Source organism: Caretta caretta, chromosome 2 (genome assembly GCF_965140235.1).
Source record: "Caretta caretta isolate rCarCar2 chromosome 2, rCarCar1.hap1, whole genome shotgun sequence".
NCBI lineage: Eukaryota > Metazoa > Chordata > Testudines > Cheloniidae > Caretta > Caretta caretta.
In genome coordinates this window covers 124,635,391-124,647,637 of record NC_134207.1, presented here as the reverse complement: position 1 = coordinate 124,647,637, position 12,247 = coordinate 124,635,391, and the positions used below count along the sequence as shown (strand labels likewise).

At 40.1% G+C, this 12,247-nt stretch overlaps 1 protein-coding gene across 1 annotated transcript in view; it reads right to left on the bottom strand.

Moving 5' to 3' along the window:
* Positions 1-6,490: 6,490 nt before the first annotated feature.
* Positions 6,491-12,247, bottom strand: part of DROSHA (drosha ribonuclease III) — a 102,501-nt gene continuing 96,744 nt past the window's right edge. The window contains exons 30-32 of the mRNA XM_048839670.2: positions 10,703-10,795; positions 9,803-9,849; positions 6,491-6,917 (exon numbers count right to left, since the gene is read on the bottom strand). Of these exons, the coding sequence (XP_048695627.2) occupies positions 6,787-6,917; positions 9,803-9,849; positions 10,703-10,795 (271 nt within the window). The 3' untranslated portion in view covers positions 6,491-6,786. The remainder of the gene's footprint in view (positions 6,918-9,802; positions 9,850-10,702; positions 10,796-12,247) is intronic.

Genomic DNA, 12,247 nt, shown 5'->3' with positions numbered 1-12,247 from the left:
AGCAGGCACAGTGGGGTGGATAGTGGGTTATAGATCGTTATAATAAGCCATACATCCAGTGTCTCTATTCGATCCATGATTGTTAGTGTCTAGCAAAGTTATGAATTTAACAGTGTTAACGGGCCACTTCACCTTGAATGGTCCCTTGAAATACGTGTTAACTACTTATGCTAAACAATCTGTTCCATATTATATTTAGTGGTGACACTCCGATTATGTTTTCCAGAGCTGAAGAAGAGCTCTGTGTAGCACAATGGCTTTTCTCTCTCACCAACAGAAGTTGGCCCAATAAAAGATATTACCTCACCCATCTTGCCTCTCTAATATCCTGGTATCAACACGGCTTCAACAACACCGCATATGAAAATTTAAGGCATCTTAGAGCAATTATGTTGCCTTTTTAAGTGGTTTGTAAAGCCCTGTGTCCACTTCTGGAATTCTATACATCACATAATAATCATTTTGAAAGGTTAGAGCCCTTCACAGTTGGATGTGGGTGTACTGATGTGACAGCACCAGAAAGACCCACCCAGCCAATCAGAACATGACTTTCGATAATCGGTGTACAGAAATACACTTTAGTTTAGATTTAGACATATTTCCTTCTCCTGCGTTTCTTTCCACTCTCCCCAGAGTTTTTGCATCCATGCAAATAAAATGTACATATTTTGCAATAAGTGAGTTCTTTGATAGTACTTTTTCAGATGCCCTGTAGCTCAATGCTTTTTATATATATTTTGGAGCTGAATATGCAAACTAACCACTTCTCATATCTATTTTCTAAAATGTATATTATATACTTGTGATAGAGGATCAAGCGTCTGTCAATAATTCGTTATTTTAAGATAACAAATTAAACAATTATTTTTATTCCAAGCTATTTCTGGGGGTGGGGGACTTCCAGAGGTGATTAGGAAACAGCCCTGTGGCCTTCCTCCAAAGCAGGACTCCTGATCAAAGAGTCTTTTGTGTAAATGTTAATGAAACCTCACCTTGATGGGTTAAATGGACGCTAACAGCTGAAAGACACACAGACAGCAAGAAGTGGGATGTTTAGATATGTACACCAACGGACAGGTCAGTTGACAACCAGATATGGGAACAGGAGAGTTGCTATTTAGACTGCACAATACTGACAAGCTCACCAAAGTTCTGGAGGTGAGAGAGAGAGATGGAATATTCTCAAAGAATGAAAGTTATGAGAACTGTAAATTCAGGTGGGAGAAGCAAATTGGGTTTTTTTTTTGTTTTTTTTTTTCATTCCATGTTCTCTGTTTTTAAGAAATCTTGTTTTTGCTCACATTACTGTTGGGTGGGTAATTTCAGGCAGACCTCCTCAAAGAGAAGACAATCCGGTAGGTTCTAAGGAGAGGTGCTGAAGGGTTGTGACGGTGTCACAGGTCCGATGATCTGGAACTGCTCTGTAGGAAGCCAGCCAGGACTCTGGGTGACTCCCCTCAGGGCATGCTGTCCAGGGCAAACCTCCTTGGCTTCGACCTTCCTGGTCTGACAGTGGAGCATTCAGTATCCCTGTTCACACTGCACACTTCCCCTTGGTGGGAGAAGCCAGAAGGCCCTGCACCTCAACTCCGCAGTCAGACATGACTCTCAGCCAGCGTTGTAAAGCAGAAGAGTTTATTGGTCAACAGGTACACAGCATAGAACAGAACTTGTTAGCACAGAAGTCAGTGACTTTCAGCGAAGTCCATCTTGGGGGGACCTGGGCCAGACAGCCTGGTCTCCTTACCCTTCCAGTCCCCCACAGCAGACTGCCCTGGATCTCCCTGCCTGGCCTCCGACCTGCCTGTAGCTCCTCCTCTGGTCTTTGTGCTGCTTCCTGGGCAAAGTGTCACCTGGTCGCATCCCCCTCCTGGTTCTCAGGTTACGAAGGGTATTGGCCATCACCTACATCCAGACAGCTAAACAGCCTTACCTGCCCTGAGGGCCTCAGCAAGAGTCACACACCCAATTCCCACCACGTAGGTATTGGTGCAATTGGTGCAATATACAGGGAAACTGAGGTACCACACAGTATTAGTATAGGACAGTAAGACTCACATAACAAGGTGAATAATAGCCCACTTCATCACAAGGGTAAACAGTCTGGAACCTACATACGGCTTTCGGTCTCATTCAAGGGGCTTAAAAGGAGCCTGCTCTGAGAGAGTCATGTTACCATTGAGTGGTGGCAGGCAAACAAGAAGAGACCAAGATGAAAGTTGGGGTGGGGTTGGTCACAACATCACAGATAGTGGGTCGCTCCATTCAATCCTGCTAGCAAGGGGGTGTGCAACTTCTCCTCCCTCCCCTTCCAAAAAGGTTACTGTGCCCTGTGGAGGGAGGGGAGATTCTTACTCAGGGAAGCACAGGAAGCATTTGCAGCACTGACCTACCTGAAGGGTTCCACTTGCTGGTGGCAACTTTAAAGTGCTACTAGGGCTCTGCATGCTGAATCCAAACAAACCTCATGTACACCTTCGCAAACTGCAGTGCCAATTGCTAGGGCAGGTAGGCCAGCTCCAGGAACTCTGGCAGAGGAGGGATTATAAGTGACCTTGCCAGGCAGGCTCGCTCTTTGTTGATGGACCCCTGGAAAAATGGGAATCTTTCAGATCTGAGTCAAGCTCATGATATTTAATGGGAATGTGCGTGTTAAGAATTGCAGTGAAATCAGAGTTGCTTGATAGGGTTAACAGAAATATCATATAAATATGTAACTAAACTAATGCTTATAAAGTGTTTTGGGATCCTCAGACGATACACACAATGGAAGTAGAAAATATCATCATACATTACTGTCCCAGTGGCTACTGGAGTCAGTGGAAACGGACCCAGTGCCATGTCATTGGGGCCAGGAAATAAGGTAACCGTGACTCCCCGTGTCACACTGTCATTACATGTACTATGGTCAGGAATGAAGACCCCAGCCTGCTAGCATTACACCCGAGCACTCTAACAAGCACAGCTGGGCCCCACTTGAGCCACCTGATTGGCCGAGAGGATTAGCAAACCTGCTCTTAAAATCAGCAGCAACAGCACAGCACTGGCTACTCAAAGCATTCACCCAAGGCTGTGACAGCTCCTGTTTGCCTGCTTGTTCCCAGCCCTGTCTGCCTCACACAAGGTAACCAGGTGTTGACCATTCAATCTGACTTTGACTCTGGCCTCTGACTCTGGGCTCCAATTCTTGGTGCCTGACTCCGGCTCTCACCTGGCTACTGACTCTTGGTCTGACCCCTAGACACAACTGCCCATGTCCCAATCCCTAACAACCACGCACTTTATATATGGAAAATAAGATGCAAATTTGAATTAGGGGCCAACAGTTCCATTGGGCGGTTCTGGTGACATCACAAACCATGAGTGAAACCCAAGTGGCTTGTACAGTCACCAGAACTCCTTTAGAGGAAGTCACTGCTTAGTATTTTTTTTTAAATGCATGGATCTGATCACTTCTTGAAACGGAATAACCAAAGTAATGGTATAAACCACTCAGCCACCAACACCCTCTGCCCTTGTTTCAGCCTGCAGCCATAAGTGGAGATATGGAATACTCACCATGTATATCTCTAATTCCAGCACTGGATATGAAGCGTGTTTGATTTTTGTGTGTGTGATCCTGTTCAAAGACTTTTTAGCATTTTGTTTACTAACTGAAGGTGCTAAGGAGCTTCATTCACTTCTCAGAAGCCAAAATGCAGCAGAATCTGACAGAGGTCACCAACTTTCCTTCATATGCCAATTTCTTAGCTTTATTGGTTTATCACTCTTGGGAATTATAGAATGTTTTCTTTCTCCTGGTCTGAAATATATTTAACATTGGTCCATAAACAACAGACATTATCAAATAGGGAGACGGGAGGCAACAATTTGGGGTCAGATTTTCAGAAACACATTTCTGCTTGTGCATGCATCACAGGTAGTGTACATACAAAAACCATGCATCTGAAAATATAGACTTTGATTAGCTCACAAGTGCAACTATGGGGTGAAGCTTGTATAGTTTGAACTTTTCAGCTATACTGGTGTCTATTTTTATCCCATTTGTATGACGAAGTGCTCTTGGGAACTCTTGTCATATACTTTCAGCAGATGCCAGAAGTACCTTGCTGAATCAGCACCATAAAATATTTGTCATACTGGGATGGATTATGTGAAAGAAGCATCCTTTTAAAAACTCTCAAGGTTCTCTATGTGAGGCTGAATATGGCTCTGATTATGGAACTATTTGATGTATCATCGACCAGGTATGCATTATCAAATTTGGAGAGGGTGCAGAAAGGAGCCACAAAAATTATTCAAAGGCTGGAGAAAATGCCTTACAGCAGCAAACTTAAAGAGCTCAGTCTGTTTAGCTTATCAAAAAGAAGATTGAGCGGTGATCTGATTACTGTATATAAGCACTTTCTACAGGAGAAAATACCGGGTACTAAATGGCTCTTCAGTCTAGCAAAGAAAGGCATAACAATATTCAATGGCTATAATATAAAACTAGAGAAATGAAAATAGGCATACATTTTTAGCAGTGAAGGTATTAACGACTGAAAAATACTACCAAGAGAAGTGGTGGAATCCCCATCTCTTGATGTCTTCAGATCAAGACTGGTTGCCTTTCAGGAAGGTGTGCTTTAGCCAAATACAAGTTATTGGGCTCAGTACAGGAGTAACTGGGTGAAATTTAATGGCCTAGGACAGACAGGATATTAGATGAGATGAGTCAGAGGTCCCTTCTGGCCTTAAACTCTGCAAGTGTTTGAATTACATCCTAAGGGCCAAATTCTGTCCTCAGGTACATGCACACAATTTCCATTTGTATTTCCATCTGGAGTTGCACGTGTACAGCAGCTGAAGGCAGAATTTGAGACTCAAAGTTTACTGGACAAACCATTTTGCTAGAATAGGAAGATAGGAATAAAGTTACAATTAATCTACAAAACTGATATATAACTAGCCACATCCTGACAAAAAACAGGTATTTCTTTGCTTCAGAATCATCATATTGTTCTTATAGAATCTTTAAAACGCTGCCTTTAAAAAAAGCAACCCCCACAACCTTTCACATGCAGGTATAATACCCGCTAAATGTTTGAAGATTCCTGGGTCCATTATTTCAAACAACAATCTGAATAATTGCTCCTAGGGGAATTCTGCACCACTGCGCATGCGCATAATTCATGTGCCACACATATTTTTTCCCGCAGAAAATAACTTGTCTAAAAGTTGCCGCTGTTCCACCTTTTGTCCACCAGGGCTCTGTGGCACTAGATCAGAGCAGCCACTCCCGGCCAGCCCAAGCTACGACAGGGAAGAGAAAGAGCCTGCAGTGCCTTCTTCACAGCGCCTGTCAGGCCAGGTCAGGAGACAGGAGATATGGTTAGACAGCGTGGTGCACATGGGGCTGCTGGGAGGTCACAGACAGGGGTTCATAAGGACAGACTGGGGCAGGGGCTGAATGGGAGTGGAGGCACAGGGCCACAGGGAAAAAGGGGGGTAGCTGAGTGGGGGTACAGAGACATACGGGGATGGAGGGAGGGGGTCTAGGGCCAAATGGTGATGGGGGAAAGTGGGTGTCTGAGTGGGGGTGGAGGGACATATGGGGACAGGGGCAGATGTGCCTGACTGAATGGGAGAGGCTAGGGGTCAGCCAGGGTCTGCATGGGGGAAGATCCCTAACAATCCCTCCCTGCCCCCAAAAAGCCTGTTCCACACTTTTTCAACCCATACTCAAGAATCCTCCAAGTTCGCATACAGGCGACTTCCCAGTAATTACTTCCCTCTCCTTCAGTTACTCCATTACCCCTGACTCCCGGAAGCCTTTGCACGGCTTCTGAGGGGTGTGGAAAATATGGTTCTGTATTGTAGTTTAAATGAATTATTACTCAGATTTCTGCATTAATATGCCTACTAAGGAATCTATTTGTCAAAAAATATTTCCTGAATCTTTTTTGTCATCTGTATTGTTACAGACATAGTTGCCAACAGGTATTTTGAAATAAATTACCAAAATAATTGAAACTGGTATGATTATATTGTGTTATTTTGACAAATAAAATATGCAGAATCTTAAAATATTGTGCGTAGAATTTTTAATTTTTTGGCACAGAATTCTCTGAGGAGTAAATAAGGAATATTCCTGTGATAAAGTTGCTATAAATTTACTGTACTTAAGATGGACCAAAAACTTATTAAGGTCCCAATTCAGCAGGAGTGGGTAGGTGAGATTCTGTGGCCTGTGTTGTGCAGGAGGTCGGACTAGATGATCACAATGGTCCCTTCTGACCTTAGTATCTATGAGTTTAACTGTATGTACACACTTAAAGTTAAGCACCAGTTTAAGTCTTCTGCTGAACCAGGGCCACAATAACTTCTTTTTCCTCTTCAGCACTAGGTCAGTATGACAGTGTCTGCAGGTCTTTTGGCACAGAAACATTCAAATACAGGAGACGCTAATTAAACCATTATTTTTTTTTCTTGCAAGGGAAAGGAGAGATTCTGAAATTAACATTTTATTGTTTCATACAAGACAAAATTAAAAACAAACAAACAAAAGCACACCTCCACAACTTTTCATAAAAGCTAAAAGGGCTTTTTGTAAAAAAAAAAATCTTAGGAAAAGTCCCCAAGACTTTGCAGCTAAAACAGAATAAAAGAAACTATTTTTTTTAACAGATGTATTTGCTGTCAGCAGGCATGCTTCATTTGTCATCTGCATGAAACTAGTTTATGTCACCATAGGCCACTGAGTTATTAAGTAAGTAAATATGCCACTGTTTCCGTGCCCTCCTTTTATTTCCTTACTTCTTCGGTCTCCTCTGGCTCTCTCTCTTGATGCTCTCTTTCCCACCTCATTTCTTTCAACTCTTGTCTGTATTTCCGTTCAATGAACCGTTTCTGATGGGCCATCTGGGGAAAGTTATCTGACACAGGGAAAAATATTTTACATTAATAAAGGGCAGCCGATAGCACAGAGAATGCTTCAATTTTTATTTATTTATTTTTCTTTTATAAGATGGAGGAGAAAAAGTCATGCTGTTAACATTTTGCCTCCTTCATTTGTAACGCTCAGTACAAAACTGGAAGTCCAGCATGATCAGACCACCTTACTTTCAAAGATAATTTCAACATTTGTTTCCCTTGCTACGGAGCCTGGCCTATTCTCAGAAATAGAGATTATAAAATGCTGGCATAGTAACATGTCCAAGTAATACTTGGGTTTTACATTTTGTTCCCCTGGCAACAGGTAGCTAATATTGAAAAAGTGAAGTGAGAATAATACATCAACACTCTGCGGAATGAGAGCAAATAAAATATCTGAGAAAGTAAGAGCAACTGGTTCTGAGTGTTGTACAGATGTTCACATTATTACTGTTTTTATTTTACAAAATGCAAAAGCATGCTTGATAGCCAGGCAGCATTCTGAGTAGGAAAATGATAGCCAAGTTCTAAGATAACAAACCTAGAATCATAGAACTGGAAGGGACCCCAAGAGGTTTCCTAGTCCAGTCCCCTGTACTCGAGACAGGACTAAGTATTATCTAGACCATCTCTGACAGGTATTTGTCTAACCTGCTTTTAAAAAATCTCCAATGATGGAGATTCCACAATCTCCCTAGGCAATTTATTCCAGTGTTTAACCATCCTGACAGTTAGAAAGTTTTTCCTAATGTCCAATTTAAACTGCACTTGCTGCAATTTAAGCCCATTGGTTCTTGTTCTATCTTCAGAGGTTAAGGAGAAATACTTGTAACAACCCTTTATGTACTTGAAAACTGTTATCATGTCCCCTCTCAGTCTTCTCTTCTCCAGATTAAACAAACCCAGTTTCATCAGTCTTTCCTCAGAGGTCATGTTTTCTAGATCTTTAATCATTTTTGTTGCTCTTCTCTGGACTTTCTCCAATTTGTTCACATCTTTCCTGAAATGTGCACCCATTACTCCTGTTGAGGCCTTATCAGCACAGAGTGCAACAGAAGAATTACTTCTCATGTCTCGCTTACAACACTCCTGCTAATATGATGTTTGCTTTTTGCAAGTGTTACACTGTTTACTCATATTTAAATTGTGATCCACTATGACCTCCAGATCCCTTTCCACAGTACTGCTTTCCAGGCAGTCATTTCCTATTTTGTATGTGTTTGCATTTGTCCTTTACTGAATTTCATCCTATTTATTTCAGACTATTTCTCCATTTCTAACCATTTCTAATTGCATTAAAAGCCATTCTCAAAAAGCAACAATTTAGCTTTCTACAATTCTACAAATATAAATAGCAGAATTCAATTTTAATTTTCTTATAGTATCAATGGTTAATATCAATGTTATGTTCAAGCATTTTAAAATTTTTTTATACATTTAAATTTTCACATTTGCGGGAAATTATGAGGGGGTCAGACAATTAGTTAATGACAGTAGATGCTGAGATTTAAAACGTTACAGCAAAATCATTAAAATGCAAACTGTCAACATCACGTCAAAATACACAATCAGACCTGTTTTTCCTATTCATTTGTCGGTCCATTTGTGACAAGCCTAATTCAAAAGTCTAAATCACTGGATTTTGACTCTAATTGATTCTCAGGCACCATTTTTCTTACTTTTGCCTATCTATAAATACTGATGATCATTAATGAAAATATTTTTGCGTTGGTTAGTGTATGTATGGTGAAATCAACGTTTACGGACTTTTATTGATTAAAAATGTAATCTTTCTAGATTAAATATAAATATTTATTTAGAAATATATCAGTGCATATTTGAGTGGTATCTGGTTTAAGCTCAATCCAGACTAGTCTGAGGTGATGATGGTGGGTTGTGGGCAACACCTGAAGATAACAGAGAGATGAACATAAAAACTTAATGGCCATAGTAGATCAGACCAAAGGTCCATCCAGCCCAGTATCCTGTCTTCCGACAGTGGCCAATATCAGATGTTTCAGAGGGAATAAATGGAACTCGATAATTGCCCTGTGATTCATCCCACCTCATCCAGTGACAGCTTCTGGCAGACAGAACATGGGGCTGCATCCCTGACCATCGTGGCTAATAGTCATAGATGGATCTATCCTCAATTAACTTATCTAATTCTTTTTTGAACCCACTTATACTTTTGGCCTTCACACCATCTACTGACAAAGAGTTCCACAGGTTAACTGTACATTGTGTGAAGAAGTACTTCCTTATGTTTATTTTAAACCTGGTGCCTATTAATTTCATTGGGTGACCCCTGGTTCAAGACCACAGGGGAAGATCCTTAGTTGCTGTAAATTGTTTTAGCTCCATTGACTTCAGTGGAGCTGCAAAAACTTACACTACAGCTGAGGATCTAGGCTTTTAACACTGTTCCATAGCATTGTCCTAGAATTGACCTATCTTGTCCACATTATCAAAAAACATTTTAGAAGACTGATGCCCCTAACCACAGTAGACAACCTTATTAGCAAATGATTGTAAAATATGTAGGGTACATTCACCCTGTACCACAGAGCAAGCTTCTGTTCCACATTAAAGCAGGGGAACCTGCGAGTGGTTAAGAAACTAAGTACAATAAGGGACAACTGCTGTATCTGTGACTTACTGAAAACTTCCCTTTGAAAACGCCTGTGTGTGTCATATGTACTACTTGACTTTTAACAAAGTTTTATGGAAACTATTAATAAGCAAACCTAAAGTTCAGAAGCAGATAGCACTTTGTGTACATTCTCTGGCCCATTTTTCTCCCCCATAAAACATGCACCTTGCCCCCCATGAAAACCCAGTTGAGTAAATTACAATAGTTTTCCCATTTCCCAAGAAAACCTCTTACATTTTTCAAGCGCATCCATAGCAGCTCCCATTTCTGCTTGTTGAATACTGTGAAAACCAAACAAAAATATGGTAAAAGTTTATGCTTTACTGGGTAAACTACAGTTTCCCAGAATCTGGGGTTCAGATTACTCTGTAGTGATCCACTCTTCAAATAATCATTGGGTCAGTCAGTCCCATAACATAATGGATAAATCAAGTTTTCCACAAATGTACACATAATAGTGCCATAATTCCTATGGAATATTAAAAAAAATTAGATCAATAAGGTTGTTAGAACATTGTTTTGTAATTAATTATTGAAGCAATTGTTTTAATTAAGAAAAATGAATAAAGATAGAAGAGTGAGCAGCAAAAATCAAATGACATTTCGACTCTATACTACAAAGTGAAAATTATGTACTTACGGTCCTGTTCTAATAATCTTAGAGGTTTAAGACCATTATAAAAATGTGTAACTTTTTTTTTCTATGCAAAAAAATAATGAGGGCTGGATTGCTGGCAGTGATCTGTAAAAATGGGGAAAGACTCTGATCCTAAATTGCCAATTTAAATTTGTCCATGGTCAGCAGTGACCAAAAGTCACTGCCATCTGGAAGCTATTTGGTGGTTTCAGTGTATAAATGTCACTAAACACATCTGCTTGTTGGGAGCCTCAGCAGAGGCTAAGGACCAAATGGACATTGAGACTGGACTACCTCCAGCCACTAGGATATGGTCCCATTAAAGTAAGGTTGAAGCACAGACGCAAAGTACTGTGGGGAAGGCTGCACAGCTGTTGCTCATGTTGCTTTATCTTTTCTGTGACTAATCAGCAAATATTAGTCTCCTGTGCTGTCATTTCAGAGACTTTCACAATCAAATTCGCTTTTTAAAACCATTTCATACATTTCCACTGTACCTTGGACCTTTACCACATCCTATTCTTTCCCCTTTGAAATAAACAGCGACTGTATATGTTCTGGCATGAGAAGGTCCCACTGTCTGCAGGGTCCTGAGATAAGACAGACATAATTTTTGTTCAAACATAAAGTATGAAACAATAACCTATCAGTGGCATATATATCACCAAGTTTTCAAACCATTTAGCAAGATTAGCACAAGGCGCAAAGTCAGAGGCTAGACTGCTGGATGTATATGTTACTTCAACCAAAAGATGTCAAAACTGTGAATTTTACGTACATACGCGAAGTATGTACGTAAAATTTGTCTTTGTGTAAAACTAGCTTTATTTAACAATCCTGGCTTACACATAAGCCCAATTAAAAATGTAAATGCATGACCTGTAGTCAAAAATGCTTACATGCTCATCCAGTTGCTGTAACTCTGTGGATCCATTTTTAATTGCATGCACAAATATAGCTATACAATTGGACACACACTTTTAATCAGACAAGTCAGCCCATGTGCACTGAAATTTTGGCCCATAAACTGTAAAGAGTTACCAAGGTTTAAAGGAGTGTTGATATTTGATATGCTGCTCCTCTACATGAAAAATTCACAGAATAAACACATTGTTCCATCAGAAAAGTTACAATTTCTGTCACTTATCAGACCACCTTTCCATTGGAGTGAGAATCTGTGCTATGCATTAGCAACCGTCTCAAGGAGAAAGACATAATTCCCTAGACACACAATGAATTTGCTTTTCCTTTTATCTCTTTCCTCTGCCCCAACTCTCCCCACTGCCAGAATAAGTTCTGTCCGCTACCTTGTTTTTCAACAGAAGGAACAGCAAAACTTCATATCAATTTTTGAAATATCTAACCAAACTACTCTGCATCTAATGAACTGTGTAACACCAAACATACATACAAACAAAATACACCCTAGATTTTAAAAGCAAAACTACTGGCTGCAAATGCAGTGAAACAAATAACTCCATGGCAAGAAAATTAAACAAGGTAATAGGAAGATAACAGCATATGTACACTGACTCTGAGCTGTACTATCAAAATCAGTTTATCATCATAAAAAAACCCAGCACAAACATAATGTACTTATACTCAGTGGGTTTCACAAGAAACAGAAATTCATTTATTTTTTATCTATCTCCCTTAAGATAAGGAGTAAGCTCACAGATAAAGACTTGGGAAATCAGATCTGCAAAGTATCACTTTGCAATCATATTTCTGAAGTACGCCAACTTTCACTGCAACTCACTGCACTTCATATGAAACTTTACTTCAATAAATGTGAGAAATATGCCTGGGTTTTAATTCTATACACATTTTGGATATAATAAATACTGGTAATAAAAGGCTGGCACTTTGATAGCATTTTCTTTCCTCCTTTTTTCAGCTACTTACATTGCACCATCAGTGTAGTACTTGTGTGGATGTGAAAGTGCTTTACAAATATATAACATTAAATATCATCTCTATGAGGTAGGTATAATCCCTATTTTACAGCTGGGGAAACTGAGGCACAAGGATCATACAAAGTT